General features: G+C 40.7%; 1 protein-coding gene across 1 annotated transcript; it reads left to right on the top strand.

The window, feature by feature from the left end:
* The first annotated feature begins 2,957 nt into the window (after positions 1-2,957).
* LOC102152234 (V-type proton ATPase subunit e 1-like) lies at positions 2,958-4,663 on the top strand. Its single transcript, XM_038545095.1, has one exon. The coding sequence runs from the start codon at positions 2,973-2,975 to the stop codon at positions 3,216-3,218; it is 246 nt and encodes an 81-aa protein (XP_038401023.1). The 5' UTR covers positions 2,958-2,972; the 3' UTR covers positions 3,219-4,663.
* Positions 4,664-17,685: the final 13,022 nt, after the last annotated feature.

The raw sequence follows: 17,685 nt of genomic DNA, 5'->3' as shown, positions 1-17,685 counted from the left end.
AGAGAATTGTTTGGCAGTTTCTTTAAAAACAGCACAGGTACTTCAGTTTCTGGTCCAACATGTAGGAACCTTGGAAGTCACACCTCCCATCCTAACACAAAGGAAAAGCTGAAAACCTGAAAATCAACAACTATCTTTTGATCCATGGGAGAATTGAGGAGGACACAGAACAAAACCACCACCTGAAAACGTGAGAAAGACAAATAGAGGGGATCACAGGTACCTGGAGGAGAAACGACCTTGAAGCCACTGTTGGAGCCAGCATCAGATAGGAATGCTTGAAGGGCAATTGACTAATTACTAGAGAGTGAGCATGGACTAACTTGAGTTAAAAAAAACTCTTGGAGACTAGGCCAGGGGCACGTTTTTGTGTTTTAGTTCCCAGAGTCCCACCAGGTTCTCACTGTGAATATTAAAGAAAAATCTTATGGTGTCAGCAGAGGGAGGAAAAATTAACCATTCCAAAATGTCTCCTAAATTTTGTTCTTCTTAACAAAAAGCCTGTCATCCAAGGAAGATTTTACTATAGACTAATCACACTGGATTTTAGCAAAGTTTAACCAACTCTGGGGCAGGGGAAATACCCAACTTGAGTCCCTTCTAGCCTCTTGTTTCACCTAAATGGAGTGGGGGTGAGGGGAGGAAGACTGAGAGGTAGTAGTGAAAGTCATGTAGGACCACGATCACTACAAGACTACAAGACCTAATCATAAGACTATAGAATATTTCCTCCCCCCTTCACATTACTACCATATCTACCACATTCTATTACTACCACATTACTAAAGGTTATTCACTGGAGTTTCTTTTACCCAATCCAACTGGGTATCATGTCCAACTTTGAACAAAGAAACTACAAGGCATGCTAAAATATAAAAAGCACAGCTTGGAAAGACCAAGCATCAAAATCAGATTCATGGAATCTGTGAAGTAGAAGAGAAGTTGGACTTACCAGACTAAGAATTTAAAATAACTATAATTTATATGTTTAGAGCTCTAATGGAAAAAGTACACAAATGTAAGAGTAGATGGATAAAGTAAGCAGAGAGATGGAAATTTTAAGAATCAAAGGGAAATTCTAGATTTCAAAAACAGTATAACAGAAATGCTTTTGATGGAGTCATCAATAGAGTGGGCATGATTGAGGAAAGAGAACAAGAGAGAAATGATACCAGACAGTAATTTAAATACACAAGAAAAGATAAGGAGCACTAATAAAGATATTTAGGTAGTTATTTTTTTTAAGTACAATTACAATTTTTTCCCTTTCTTAATTCATTTAAGAACATATAAAACACTTTCTATAAAATGTATTTTGAGGTCTACATATAGAAATGTAATATAATATAATAGAGTAATAATATAATAGAGTAATAATAGAACAAAAAAAGGAGGTGGTAATGAAGTTTTATTGGAGCAGGGAAATGACACCAGATGATAATTGAATCCATAGGAAGCAAAGAAGAGAACCAAACTTGATAAGAAGGTTGATATTTAAAATTTTAAATAATTAAACAACTTCTTTAGGAATGCCTGGGTGACTCAGTTGGTTAAGGATCCAACTCTTGATTTCAGCTCAGTTCATGATCTCACGGTTATGAGATCAAGCCTAGCCTCGGGCTCTGCTCAGTCAGGAGTATGCTGGAGATTCTCTCACACTCCCTCTGCCATGTGCCCCCAACCCCACACATGTGAGGACACATATTCTCTCTCAATAAATAAATCTTAAAAAAAAAACTTTTAAAAAACACATCGAAGAGCATAAATCAGTAATTATAAAAGGTTTATTGGGTTTATGACATGCATAGATGTAATATGTATAACAATAAGACAAAAAAGTAGGGAAGGATTAAGCTAAGTAGGAAGAAAGTTTCTATATCTTACTGATACTAAATCAGTATGATTCTGAAGTAGATTCTGTTAAGTAATGTGTATGTTGTAAGCCCTAGGGTAAACTTTAAGAAAGTCACTCAAAAATGTAGTTAAAAATCATTAAAGGAATTAAATGTTACACTAGAAAATACCTGCCTAATACAAAATAAGGCAGTTAAGGATTAGAGAACACTACAAAACACATGTAGAAAATAGTAAAAATAGCAGATGGAAGTCCTACTTATCATTTTGAATTAAATATATAAAAGAATTATATTCACTAATTAAAAGGCAGAGATTGACGGAATGGATAAAAACCACAATCCAACCCTATGCTGTCTATAAGATTCAAACACACTAAGTTGAAAGCATAAGGGTAGAAAAATTGATGCCATGCAAATAGTAACCAAAGAGAGGGGCTTCGGCTTCTAATATCAGAGAAAGTATACTTTGAGGCAAAAAATTGTTACAAGAGACAAAGTGGAACATTTTATAATGATAAATGGTCAATAGTCAAGAAAACATAACTGTTATAAAACATATGCAACTAATAATACAGCCCAATAATACAAGAAGCAAAAACTTAGAAAAAGGCAATTTTACAATAGTATGGGAGACTTCAGAACCTCAGTTTTAACAAGTAGCAGATTGTCTACTTAAACAGAAAACTTGAACAATACTGTCAGCCAACTAGACCTGACATCTGTGGGTTACTCTGCCCAACAACAGCAGAAAACACATTCTTCTCAACTGAACATGGAACATTTTTTAGGATACACCTTATGCTAGACCATAAAACCTCAATAAATTTAAAAGGATTTCAATCATATTAATCTCAAACATGTTCTAGGACTGTAAGAAATCAGCTATAGGGGATCCTTGAGTGGCTCAGCGGTTTGGCGCCTGCCTTCAGCCCAGGGCATGATCCTGGAGTCCCGGGATCGAGTCCTGCGTCTAGCTCCCAGCATGGAGCCTGCTTCTCCCTCTGCCTGTGTCTCTGCCTCTCTCTCTCTCTCTCTCTCTCTCTCTCTCATAAATAAATAAAAATAAAATCTTTAGGACACTTCCAGGTGGGACCGAAGAGAGGCGGCTGGGCAGCCATGGCGTACAATGGCCTCACGGTGCCTCTCATCATGATAAGCGTGTTCTGGGGCTTTGTCGGCTTCTGCGTGCCCTGGTTTATCCCTAAGGGTCCCAACCGGGGAGTTATCATCACCATGTTGGTAACCTGTTCAGTTTGCTGCTATCTCTTTTGGCTGATTGCAATTCTGGCCCAACTCAACCCTCTCTTTGGACCACAGTTGAAAAATGAAACCATCTGGTACCTCAAGTATCATTGGCCTTGAGGAGGAAGACCTGCTCTCCAGCGCTCAGTCATTGAGGTCACGAAGAGAATTCCTCTAGATGCAAAATCAACTCCAAACCCAGACCGCCTTCTTTGACTTGCCTATTTTGGCCATCAGCTGCCTTAAACATTCACACCATATTTGAATATCTTATTCTACAATGCAGTATTTTTTCCTGTTGCCTTTTTTTTTTACATTTTGATGAATTATGTGCCTACTTAACCTAAACTGTGCTGACTCCATAAAATGTTTATGCACTCTTCTGAGATAGAGGGTGCTATTCTTCTGAGAAATACATTGCTCTCTCCTTGGAACCAGTGAATTTGAAGATGACTCCTGCCTGGTCACAACATGGGAATCAGCAAAGTGTTTAAAAACTGTCACAAGACAAGGCAGTCAGTAGGAGAGCATGTTCAGAGGGAATATCTGTCCCAACAGAATTACACCAAAGTATATTTTCAGGATGACTTTCTTATTTCTGCCATCTAATGGAATAAATTATTTTTCAGCTTTCTGTGGAAAAATTAAAAAAATTAAAACTAAAAAAAGAAATCAACTATAGAGGAAATTTTGGAAATTTACAAGTTATGTGAAAATGTAATTGAGTATCCAACTGGTCAGAGAAGAAAGTATAATAAATACTTTGAGATGAATCAAAATGAAGATACAACAGACCAAAACTATGGGATGCATCAAAACAGTAGCTAGTTGAAAATGTGTAGCTATAAATACCTATATCAAGGAAAGATCTCAAGGGCACCTGGATGGCTCAGTGGTTGAGCATCTGCCTTTGGCTCAGAGTCTTGGGATTGAGTCCCACATCAGGCTCCCCAGCAGGGAGCCTGCTTCTCCCTCTGCCTATATCTGTGCCTCTCTCTCTGTGTCTCTCATGAATAAATAAACTTAAAAATCTTAAAAAAAAAAACTCTCAAATTTAGTGGCTTAACCTTTCACCTTAATGCACTTGAAAAAAAGAACAAAACCTAAAGTAAACAGAAGAAAGTAAATAAAGATTAGAACGAAGTAAATGAAGGAGAACAGAAAGACAATAGAGAAATCAGTGAAACCAAAGGTTCTTTTTTTTTAAAAGGTCAGCAACTTGACAAGTCTTTAGCTAGATTGACTAAAATAAAATAAAAAGAAACGACAAATTATTAAAATCAGGAATGAAAAGGGACATTACTAGCAAACTTATAGTAATTAAAATAAAAAACCTATAGGGGAATGCTATAAACAATTCTGTGCCAATAAATTAGGTAATTTAGGTTAAATAAACAAATTCTTAGAAAGACAAACTACCAAAACTGATTCAAGAAGAAATATAAATCTGAATAATAGACCTATAACAAGAAATTGAATTGGTGTTAAGAAAAATATACCCACAAAAAAAAAAAAAGAAAAGAAAAATATACCCACAAAGAAAAAACCCTGGACCCGGATGGCTTCATTGTGAATTCTACCAAATATTCAAAAGAAGAATTAATATCATTCTTTACAGACTTTTCCAAAAAAGTAGAAAAGATTGAAACCCTTCCCAACTCATTCCATCAGGCTAGTGTTATCCTGATACAAAAACTAGGAAAAACAATAAGAAAGTTAAGGATTAATATCTCCTATGAATATAGACGCAAAAATCCTCAACAAAATACTAATAAGCTAAATCCATAATGTATAGAGAAGGTTATACATCACGATCAAGTGAGATTTACCTCAGGAATGCAAGACTGATTTAACATTCAAAAATTATTATGTAATATATTCCATCAATAGAATTAAGATAAAAACCACATAATCATATCAAGATGCAGAAAAATAATTGTCAGAATTCAACGCCTCTTCACGATGAAAGCACTCAACAAAGTAGGAATAGGAAGAAACATGTTCAACTTGACAAGTCACCAACAGAAACACCTCACAGCTAACATACTTAAAAGGCAAAGAATGAGTGCTTTCTTCCTAAACTCAGAAAGAAGGCAAGAATGTCTGCTCTCGGGGCACCTGGTGGTTCAGTGGACGAGCGTCTGCCTTTGGCTCAGGTCATGATCCTGGGGTCCTGGGATTGTGTCCCACATCTGGGTTCCCATGGGGAGTCTACTTCTCCTTCCACTTGTGTCTCTGCCTCTCTCTGTGTGTTTCTCATTAATAGATAAATAAAATCTTTAAAAAAAAAAAAGTCTGCTTTCACCACCGCTTTGACATTGAACTTGGAGGTTTTTAGCCAGGACAGTTAGGAGGGAACAAAAGAAAATGAGCATCCAGATTGGAAAGGAAGAAGGAAAACCATCAATCTTTGTAGATGACATGATCTTATATGGAGTACCTTATAAGGAATCCACTAAAAACTATTATAAATGAGTTTGGCACTCAAAGGATTATTAGTTATAGGAATGACAAAGGATTATTAGTTATAGGAATGACATTATTAGTTATAGGGAATGTTTCCTTTTAAGTATCTTGCCTGATCTCTCCACAACTCCAAAGACAGTGCTTTATGAACTGACCTTATGTCTTTCCTGGTAAGGAATGAATTTAAGACCTTGATGTTTTCATGTAAACATTTCAATTTACAATTCAGTTGATTGGTTATGTTCTATCATTGTCCTTGAGTTTTCCCTATAGTAGGGACACCAAGTATTAGTAATCTATGTAAAATTTACTGAATTTACTGAAGATTTCATAGAGAAGAGAGAAATTCCTTATTAAATTTCTCTTTTCCACAAAATCCATGATGGGCACCCCATCCTTTTTTCACTTGGCCATTTCCCTATATAGGGCCCAGCTTTGATAGATCCTTTTTTTGTTTCTGGATCTTCTCTTGCTCTTAAGCAGTACCCTCCCAAATCCTTCCCCTTCTCTCTGCCCCCCAACCAAACTCATTACTTTCATATACGCAGCAAGTTAGCTTTCCCCCAGCTTGTGCAAACCTGCACACCCATCCCCAGATCCTCTGTAAATAAGCTCTTTTCTGTCACAGGGAAATAATGAGGAACCATAGTGAGGAACATTACATTCTACACAAATTAAATACACATGTATTATCTTGGGGAAATTATTTAACTATTTGGTGGCTCAATTTCCTCATGTGGAAAATAGGGATAATGGTAGCAATGTAGCAGAGTTGATGTGAGTTAATTATGTTAAGTTTAGAACAATGGCATACAGAAAGTACTTGGCAGATGGTAGCTATTATTATTCAATAGGTAAGAATTATTATTTTTAAAAATATTTATTTATTCATGAGAGACACAGAGAGAGAGAGAGGCAGGCAGAGACACCGGCAGAGGGAGAAGCAGGCTCCATGCAGGGAGCCCAATGTGGGACTCATCCAGGATTCCAGGATCATGCCCTGGGCCGAAGGCAGGCACTAAACCGCTGAGCCACCCAGGGATCCCAGGTAAGAATTATTAATGACAACAAAATTTTTATCAAATGACATTGTTCTAAACTTTACACCTGGGTGGCTTAGTTGGTTGAGCTTCTTGGTTTCGATTTAGGTTGTGATCTTATGGTCATGGGATCCAGCCCCATGTTGGGCTCTGCACTTGGCTTGAGTCTGCTTTGGATTCTCTCACTCTCTCTCCTACTCCCCCGAACCCTCTCAAGTAAAATATTTTTTTAAAAAGTCGTATCTAAAATAGTATTTTAATGACATTGCACAGCTGTCTATTGATAGCAATTAATCCTGTGTGAAAGCTCTGTCTGTATGATCTTATATGCCTCTTCTGCAAACAGCAAAGTTCAGTGGGAAGAGACACAAATTGATAGACCAAGTTGGAATCTTGTCATTTTGTCAGATTACAAACCGTGTGATCTAACACAAATTACATAACATACTTCAGTCTCCGTTAACTCACTTGTGAATTGGGAGTTGTGAATTGGGCATCTGTCAGTTAACCTAGGTGAGGCACACAGTAAATAAATAGGCAAAGAAGATAGATGATAAAGGAATGGCTGTTACTATCTTTGTTACTATCTTTGAGGTAAAAAATAATTTGCTTACAGATAATAGACATTCTGACCTAAATCATTACTTCAAATAATTCATTAAAAAATCTTTTTTCCTGGACACCGGGGTGGCTCAGCCAGTTAAGCACCTGCCTTTGGCTCAGGTCATGATCCCAGGGGCCCGGGGGCAAGCCCCACATTAAGTTCCTCACTGAGCAGACAGTCTGCTTCTCCCTCTGCCTCTCCTCCTGCTCATGCTATCTCTCTCTCTCAAAATAAATAAAATCTTAAAAAAAATTTCCCTGGTTTGTTTTCTGCCTTTTGACACTTAAACAATGTTTAACCTGCTGGATGCCTCAACACATGATAGGGGAACATAGACAAGAGATTTCTGCAGTGGGATATATTATTTCCTCTAGACTGTGAAAGTGGAGATTAGACTTTTTTTTTTTTTAACATTTTATTTATTTATTTTGAGAGAGAGAGAGGTGAGACATAGGCAGAGGGAGAAGCAGGCTCCATGCAGGGAGCCTGATGTGGGGCTCAATCCCGGGACCCCGGGATCACGCCGTGAACCAAAGGCAGATGCTGAACTACTGGGCCACTCAGATGCCCTTGGAGATTGAGGACCAAAGGCCTGAGACATTAACTGGTCTGTGATCCTTCTAACAGAAAGCCTTAGAATTACTGCCTACCACCACCAGAGGGCGTGCGAAGACCACACAAGACTGAATTTGCCTCCGCCCCCCCCTCCCCCAGTGAAATCCAGCTCTGGTGTAGGACTGCACTATGTACCGGGGATCCTGAATCATGAATCCTGAGCTGTCTCTCTCTGGAGTCTCCCTTTAGATACTGTGGGGCCAGGAGATTCCAGACTGGGTGAATCCTCTCATCTACTGCAGCTACTGCATCCTCTTTGTGCAAGGCTGCCTCTCAAAGGACTGGCAGATGCCTTTAGCCCAGCCGAACCATATAAACCCTTTACTCCACAACAAGAACACACAACAAACCACAGAGGAGAATATCTTCCACATCTGGTGCTTTAAGGAGCTACCAGCCAGCGAGGCTCTTCTCTCTTCAGCTATTTCCTCTGTCTTCCTGCTTAGTGCTCAGCTTTCTCCTGTTTATTTATTTATTTCTTTTTCCCCACCTCCCTTTTCCTTGCCACCGCGGATTAACCACAAGAAACTAGGGCTCCAGAAAAAAACAAAATACTCCACCCCAAGAGTGCCAGAACTCATCAGCAATTCAGCAGTGTGGCAGGATACAAAATCAATGCCCAGAAATCAGTGGCATTTCTATACACTAACAATGAGACTGAAGAAAGAAATTAAGGAGTCAGTCCCATTTACCAATTGCACCCAAAAGCATAATATACCTAGGAATAAACCTAACCAAAGAGGTAAAGAATCTATACCCTAAAAACTACAGAACACTTCTGAAAGAAATTGAGGAAGACACAAAGAGATGGAAAAATATTCCATGCTCATGGATTGGCAGAATTAATATTGTGAAAATGTCAATGTTACCTAGGGCAATTTACACATTTAATGCAATCTGTATCAAAATACCGTGGACTTGGGACAGCCCGGGTGGCTCAGCGGTTTAGTGCAGCCTTTAGCCCAGGGCATGATCCTGGAGACCCAGAATCAAGTCCCATATCAGGCTCCATGCATGGAGCTTGCTTCTCCCTCTGACTATGTCTCTGCCTCTCTCTCTCTCTCTCTCTCTCTCTCATGAATAAATAAAAAAAATAAGTATTTAAAAATTACCATGGACTTTCTTCAGAGAGCTGGAACAAATAATCTTAAGATTTATGTGGAATCAGAAAAGACCCCAAATAGCCAGAGGAATATTAAAAAGAAAACCATAGCTGGGGGGATCACAATGCCAGATTTCAGGTTGTACTACAAAGCTGTGGTCATCAAGACAGTGTGGTACTGGCACAAAAACATAGATCAATGGAACAGAATAGAGAATCCAGAAGTGGACCCTGAACTTTATGGTCAACTAATATTCAACAAAGCAGGAAAGACTATCCACTGGAAAAAGGACAGTCTCTTCAATACATGGTGCTGGGAAACTGGACATCCACATGCAGAAGAATGAAACTAGAGCATTCTCTTACACCATACACAAATATAAACTCAAAATGGATGAAAGATCTAAACGTGAGACAAGAATCCATCAAAATCCTAGAGGAGAACACAGGCAACACCCTTTTTGAACTTGGCCACAGCAACTTCTTGCAAGATACATCCATAAAGGCGAGGGAAACAAAAGCAAAAGTGAATTGTTTGGACTTCATCAAGATAAGAAGCTTCTGCACAGCCAAAGAAACAGTCAATAAAACTAAAAGACAACCTACAAAATGGGAGAAGATATTTGCAAATGACATTTCAGATAAAGGGCTAGTTTCCAAGATCTATAAAGAACTTATTAAACTCAACACCAAAGAAACAAACAATCCAATCATGAAATGGGCAAAAGACATGAACAGAAATCTCACAGAGGAAGACATAGACATGGCCAACACACACATGAGAAAATGCTCCGCATCCCTTGCCATCAGGGAAATACAAATCAAAACCACAATGAGATACCACCTCACACCAGTGAGAATGGGGAACATTAACAAGGCAGGAAACCACAAATGTTGGAGAAGATGCAGAGAAAAGGGAATCCTCTTGCACTGTTGGTGGGAATGTGAACTGGTGCAGCCACTCTGGAAAACTGTGTGGAGGTTCCTCAAAGAGTTAAAAATAGACCTGCGCTACGACCCAGCAATTGCACTGCTGGGGATTTACCCCAAAGATACAGATGCAGTGAAACGCCGGGACACCTGCACCCCGATGTTTATAGCAGCAATGTCCCCAATAGCCAAACTGTGGAAGGAGCCTCAGTATCCATCGAAAGATGAATGGATAAAGAAGCTGTGGTCTATGTATACAATGGAATATTACTCAGCCACTAGAAATGACAAATACCCACCATTTGCTTCAACGTGGATGGAACTGGGGGTATTATGCTGAGTGAAATGAGTCAATGGGAGAAGGACAAACATTATATGGTCTCATTCATTTGGGGAATATAAAAAATAGTGAAAGGGAATAAAAGGGAAAGGAGAGAAAATGAGTGAAAATATCAGTGAGGGTGACAAAACATGAGAGACACGTAACTCTGGGAAACGAACAAAGGGTAGTGGAAAGGGAGGCAGGCAGGGGGTTGGGGTGACTGGGTGATGGGCACTGAGGGGGCACTTGACGGGCTGAGCACTGGGTGCTGTGCTATATGTTGGCAAATTGAACTCCAATAAAAAAATTAAAAAAATAAAAGAAACTAGGGCTCCTGAGCATCAGCTGCCTTTAGGCAGTAATAATCAGAGCTTCCTCCTGGTCCGTTGAACCTGCCGTTCCACAAACATACACACGCACACAAACACACACACACACACACACACACACACACACATGCGTATACACCGAGGTCCATCAGCTGATGCCCACAAGGTGAGGAACCTGAGTGATAAGGGACCACCTGGGACTGTGGCCCTGGAAGGTAGCTCTGAAGCCTGCCCTCAGCATAAGTTGCCAGGCTGTATTATATCACCAGGGGGCATGTTCACTCCTTTGCTGTGAAAGGTTGATGTCCTTGCAAATCACATTTTCCTTGACCTGGAAAGTCTCTTTTGGCAGAATCAAAGTTTTCCTCAGGCATTGGGAAAACAGGAAAAGAAACTCCAAATCCTACGCTGGACACTATATAAGGAAACATCCAACTTTCAGAAATCCCAGAAATCCTGGGTGAGCAGACTAAACATATTAGAGTATGACCCTTTTTAAGCACACAGGAAAAACATCTTTAAAAACCCTGGTAAAGGTGCCTACTGAGCAGTTCTTTGGACTTTACAATACTGTGAAGGCTCCATGGGCAGACTTCTGTCACCTATCTGCTTCCTTCCTTTTCCATTGAGGAAGGCAAGAAGCACCCAGTTGTCACCCCTTTCCCCCCTTTCCTTTGCTTCGCTCTGTTAATTGCTCTTACCATGATCTTTCTCTGAAGTTCTATATGTAAAGAAGAGAGGCCTATAGGTAGCCAAGTGCCAGTACATTCCATGTGCTCAGGCCACAGTTTCTGATGTAGCCCCAGAAAATAGTATCCCCTACTCTTCACTAGAAAAAAAAAATCTAGGCTCTTCATCAGTTTACCCCAGCTAATAACCTCAGCTATCCTACAACTGATACAGGGTCTGCATTTATTCAATTGGCAGGGTTAGAGAATGTGAAATTGAGAAAGTGGATTAAAGATCACTCATCTTTGAATAAAATCCTTACTTTACAGAAGTGGAAGATGAGGCCAGAGAAAAAAGATGGCTTGCTTCAGGTCACACAGCTGGTTACTAGAAGATTCTGGGCTGAAATTTAGTTATCCTGACTACCAGTTAAAGAAATCCTCCCGTTAACTCTCAGTTTAAAGAGTTGGGTGGGAACTGTTATTTTTTTCTAAAGGTGATAAAGCCTGCATGTCTCCATTTTTGAATGTGGGTGAAGATACAAGCTCCTGAAAGTAGGTACAATGTTTTTGACATTTATAACAGTGCTAGGTGAACACATGCTAAAAAATGTTTATTGAATGAAGAATGTTCAACAGGCTCCTCTAGTGGGCAGAACAGAGCCATAAGCTTTAAAACCTTAGCTCACCTTCTTTGGCCCCCTCCAGCTTCTTTTTTCCCAACCAAGGAAGAAACTTGCCTTTGAACAAAGTATGCCACAAAACTCCTTCACAGCACCAACTTGATCAAGGCACCAGCATAGAAGACTTTTATTAAAATAATCTACATCATCATTAATTTAATGAACATTTATTAAGCATTTGCCATACACTAGGGACTTGTATAAATGCTGGATATTCAAACAGTAAGGTTCTCCTCTTTTCATGCTTGTTATATCTTTATATATGTTGATCCTTGAACAACACGGGTTTGAACTGTATGGGTCCACTTATATGTTGATTTTTTACAATATAGTACTGTAAATATTTTCTTATGCTTTTCTTAATTTTTTCTATTGTAAGAATACAGCACATAATACATATAACATAGAAAATATGTATTAATTGACTTTATGTTATTGGTAACTCTTCCAGTTAACAGTAGACTACTAATAGTTAATTTTGGGGTGGTGGTGTAAAAAACTACATGCAGATTTTTGACTCCATGAGGTCAGCACCCCTAACCCCTGTGTTGTTCAAAGGTCAACTGTATAGTGAAGGCATTGACTTTATACATTAAAGATAATAGATGATGATAAGTGCTTTGTGATATGTATGAGTCACAGGGTTCTGTGGACAGATTGACTTAGCACCACCTGCAGAGTCTGGAGGCTTCATGAATCTGGTTTCCCTGGAGGTACATTTTGTACTTGTGAAAGTTCAGAGAATACTCAGGGGATGGTGTCTCCCTCTAGATGGAACATGGAGTGAATAGGATATAGAGGCAGGAAGGCAGCCTTTGACCTCAAAGTCATAGTGCAAAAGGCTTGAAATTGCATGTTAAGAAACTCAGAATGAACACTATAGGCAAGGGCAAGAGAATCCCACTGTCTTTTATATCTTTTGGTGAACTTCCAGCAATGTCAAAGATGGACTTGAAAATCACAGTGAAGTTTCTTTCCTCTCCTCCACCCTGTTTTTAACCCTGTAGTCTTGTGGACATGAATGTTATTGGAACAGCCTTAAGAACAGAAGGTCAGGACTTTCTCCTTTGGAGACTACTTAGGAGCTACTTTAATAGGTGGAAAGATAATAAGGGATTAAACCAGGCCCATTTCAGTGGCAAAAGAGAGGCAAGCACAGATGGGGAGGTTTCAGGGATAGCATGAGAAATGTTACTCTGTGTCACCTTCACTCCATACTATTATGTCATCTCAAATAGTACTACTTGATAGGTGAGGCTTCCTCTGACTCACCCCGGCAAATGGCACATGTGGCCCCTGTGCCCTAAACTACCAAATGCACAGGTTCATTTGTGTGCAGGTTGAACTGCCAGGTTTTGTTAATCTTTTCATCTCTGTGTTCTTTTTAGCCTTTCAATGACCCACAAAAAGATGTGCTCTGGGGGTGGTGGTGGTGGTTACTGAATGAGTAGAAAATAGATATTCATAAATGACTGGATTACAGCCCGCCTGGCAGCAAAAGCACTACCATTAAAGGTCCAATGGTAACAAGATACTACACTGATTACCATTCGACCTAACCACTCATAGCACTTAATTTTTTGTTTTTTTAAAAAGATTTTTTACATTTATTTATTCATGAGAGAGAGAGAGAGAGAGACAGAGAGAGGAGGGAGAAGCTCTCTCATCGGCTCCATGCAGGGAGCCCGATGCAGGACTCGATCCTGGGTCTCCAGGATCACGCCCTGGACTGAAGGCGGCGCTAAACCGCTGAGCCACCCAGGGATCCCCCCATTTTTTTTATTTTTTTTATTTTTATTAAGCTGGCAAGCCCCGCATCCCACAAGTAGCCACAGAGCCTAGTGTATATTTTTTCCTTAGCTGCTCTTAACCAGCGGCTATGTGCAAGGGAGTGTTCTAGGAAGACATTAGCCGAGAACATGGGAGGTATCGGTTTCACATCAGTTTGAAGGTGACAGCGAACCCAACGCAGGTCTCTAAACGCGCCGTTGCTGGCCCTGGCGCCGGAGCCAAAGCGTGGACGCCTGGATTTCCGGGCGGAGGCGCGGGTCGGCGGCGACCCCTCTGGCCTGGCGGACCTGTGTCGGGGGAGGACCGCGGACCCGGCCGCGGGGCAGGCAGGCGCTCCAGCTGCTGAGGGCGCCCAGGCTGCGGGGGCCCTGCTGGGGGGCAGGCGGGGCGCAGGGTTCAGGGGGGTTTGCACGCGCGGTGCAGGGGGCTTGTGGGCGACGGAGCTGGAGAGGTGAGCGCGGAGAGCTGAGGCCGCGTGGGGGCGGGGCCGTGGGGCGGGAGTCCTCGCGGGGGGGGCACCCCGGCCAGAGGTCAGAGCCAGATGCTTTTTTAAAAATATTTCATTTATTTATTCATGAGAGACAGAGAGAGAGAGAGAGAGAGGGAGAGAGAGGCAGAGACACAGGCAGAGGGAGAAGCAGGCTCCACGCAGGGAGCCTAACGTGGGACTCTATCCCGGGGCTCCAGGGTCACGCCCTGGGCGGAAGGCGGCGCTAAGCCGCTGCGCACCCGGGCTGCCCCTCTTTGTGTTCTTACAGCTCTTTTACGTCACGCGAGTACAGGACTCTCACATGACATCCTTGTGCGTTCCCTTCTACACCGAGTGCCCTGAGAAAGAGGCTTCTGTTCCACGGCTCAGGGCGGTGCACGTTGACGTTGGTGTTCCCGGGGAAGGGCTAGGCCTCGCAACCGCTTAGACCTCCCTTGGAATCCAGACCAGTCCTCTGATTGTGCTGAGTGACCTTGGGCAGGTTGTTTGCTTTTGCAGTCCTCAGTCTTGTCCATAAACACAATGATGTGGATGAAGCCACGGACTGGGAGGTAGGCCTTCCCATCCTAGTTAAGTCCCAATCTACTAAATGAGGCCACGGACAAAGGCCACATGATTGTAAACACAAGGTGGTCTGTGTTTGGGAGGGATTATAAAATTTATCTCTGGTGGCCTGTGAAGTATACTAATTGCCCTGTTGGCACAGATGGAGTCAGGCAGACAGAAAATGTTGGATTCAGTGCTCTTAAACCCAGCAAAATTATTGGAACAAACTCAAGTAATGCATCCTCTTTTTCTTGTAGCAATGTTATGTAAAGAATAGCATATTGATATATATCCTGTAATTACTATAACATCTTCAAGGTGGATTATATCTCCTGATAAATATTACTAGTCTTTATGGGAAAATATTCAGGGTTTTAAAAAAGATTTTATTTATTCACGAGAGACACACAGAGAGAGGCAGAAACATAGGCAGAGGGAGAAGCAGGCTCCCTGTGGGGAACCTGATGCAGGATTCGATCCCAGGACTCCAGGATCATGACCTGAAGGCAGATGCTCAACCACTGAGCCACCTGGGTGCCCCAGAAGAGGGTTTTCAAGTAACAGGGATCTACTAAGTAATTTTCTCCTCAGATAATGCTCTTGGAAAAAAAAATGAATTTGATGCTTCAGCCTCTTCTCTATCCGTTCCCTTAATTTCTTTTGCTGGCAGCATCAGGGACCCACTACTTTCCAAATCTAATATTTTTTCATCTTTATTCACTCTGACTGTTTTATAGTATATGTAGCAGTGCTAACTTCCTGCTTTTTGAAAGCCATGTTGTCTTAGTAAACCCATTGTGCTTGCTTTCTTCTCCCCACCTCCCTTCTTTTTTGTTAGGTTGCAGTCCTTTCTCATTTTCCTTCGTGGTTTTTGTTTTTGTTTTTGTCTCTCCATTAATCTGTATTTTTCACTACTCCCTGCTACATACTTCTAATTCTACATGTCCAGAACCACACTTGACTTCCTTTTCAAGCTTTGTTCTTCACTCTACAACATAATATATAATATTCATATGTATATATATGTATATATTCAATCTTCCTTAGCCCCCACTACCAAAATTCACCAAGGTCTTATTTAGTCTGTCTCTTAAACATCCCTATTCTATCACCTAATAATTTTTTCCACTACATTGCTTTAGTCTTCAATTGTGTCTTATATTCCTACTCAGATTCTCATATTTCCTACTCATTGGGCAGGAAGTGTGAGTGCCCAGGAATTAGGATTATCCTGAGGCTTCTTCATGCACATTTTAGCTTCTAGCCTGGAATGGCTGTCATAGGATGTACTCATGGCCTGTCCATGTGGGCTCTCCGTGGTTCTCATAGCATAGAACACTCTCCTAAGGGAGTGTTCTGAAAGAGAATATCTAGAGACTGAGTTCCAAGTGAATCAGGTAGAAACTTCTACTACTACTATTACTTTCCTCTTATCTACCTATCTAGACTTGGAAATAACTCAAGTTCATTATTGTTGCATTCTGTTAGTTGCATGCAAACCACTAAGGCCAGCTGAGCCCAGATTCAAGGGGAGAAGACTTAGACTCATCTCTTGATTGCGGAATGGCAAGGTCACCTGGCATAAGAGAACGTGGGGTGGAAGATACCTTGAGAAAATATTATCTGTCAGATATATGTAACACATGTGTATATATTTGTGCGTGTACTTGTATATACACACAGAGGTAGTTTTTTCCCCCAAAGAACAATAATATTAGTAAATTAGTCTAAACTTTTTTTTCTGTTAAATTGTGGCAATCAATGTATATCAGTGTCACTTCCTTCTTTCCTCCCTGTTACTTTTGTAGTACTGTACATGGCTACTATACACAAAAATATACCTTTAGGGATCCCTGGGTGGCGCAGCGGTTTAGCGCCTGCCTTTGGCCCAGGGCGCGATCCTGGAGACCCGGGATCGAATCCCACATCAGGCTCCCGGTGCATGGAGCCTGCTTCTCCCTCTGCCTGTGTCTCTGCCTCTCTCTCTCTCTCTGTGTGACTACCATAAATAAAAAAAAATAAAAAAAAATATACCTTTAGACCAGGTAACCACTTGCGGGCAAAATGACAGTTGCCACTTTAAATGCTTGAATTAGGAGGTCTACTTAGCTCTTTACCTTTAGTAAGTCAGCCTTTATAAAGAGGAAAGTATTGTGGCTTCTCAGCCCTCATCACTAATCACAAAAAAAAGAACAAAGTATCTTCTTTCTCCCTGTAATTTGGATGTGATACATATAATCCGAATTCACTGTGATCTCCCTAGAGCCCATTAGCAGATTACCAATCCTTTTTTTTATCGTGATTTATATCCAGAATTTCAATGAATAACCACACCCATGTGCTCTTCACCATTGGAGGAACATTCCTGTCACATGCTTAAAATTATATTGATAGTAGTCAGGTGCAATTCTGAATTTAACACAAGGACTTTGGAATTAGTGTGGTGGTCTGTAATGTGGGCCTAGGGCCAAGGAGAGAAAGGTGCCTCATTCTGGTTAACCTCAGTTTGCTATAATGTGGTTAGGTTAAGAGAAGGCTTCAGCAGATGAATGACATTTCTCATTTTGTCTACCTGCTATCAATAGCAGTAGACAAGGTAATTCTGATCAAATTCTGAGAAAACCAGAAAATCTAAGTAAAATTTACAATAAAAACCTACTTGAATGTATAAGGATAAAATAAGATAGAGAATAATTATCAGGTGGAGAAGGGAGAGAAGAAAGAAATCTAGAGAGCTAAATATGAAATTTGGTGTTATTTTTCCCATGGGAGTGTTTCTGCCATAAGCTAGTATTTGTATGTCCCCCCAGATTCATTTTGAAACCTAATACTCATGTGATATATGTTGGTTTGGCTTTTGAGAGATGATTAGGTCATGAGGGTAGAGCCATCATAAATGGGATCAGTGCCCTTATAAAGGAGGTTCCACAGAGCTCTGTCACTCGTCCTGCCACGTGAGGTTACAGCCAGAAGACTATGAACAAGGAAGTGGTTTCTTACC

Source organism: Canis lupus, chromosome 8, assembly GCF_011100685.1.
Source record: "Canis lupus familiaris isolate Mischka breed German Shepherd chromosome 8, alternate assembly UU_Cfam_GSD_1.0, whole genome shotgun sequence".
NCBI lineage: Eukaryota > Metazoa > Chordata > Mammalia > Carnivora > Canidae > Canis > Canis lupus.
Note: the sequence above shows the minus strand (reverse complement) of the source record. Positions and strands in the feature narration are given on the sequence as shown.

What these genes read in the sequence shown, in the direction of transcription:
- LOC102152234 (XM_038545095.1), top strand. Translation starts at nt 2,973, where the DNA reads ATGGCGTACAATGGCCTCACGGTGCCTCTCATCATGATAAGCGTGTTC.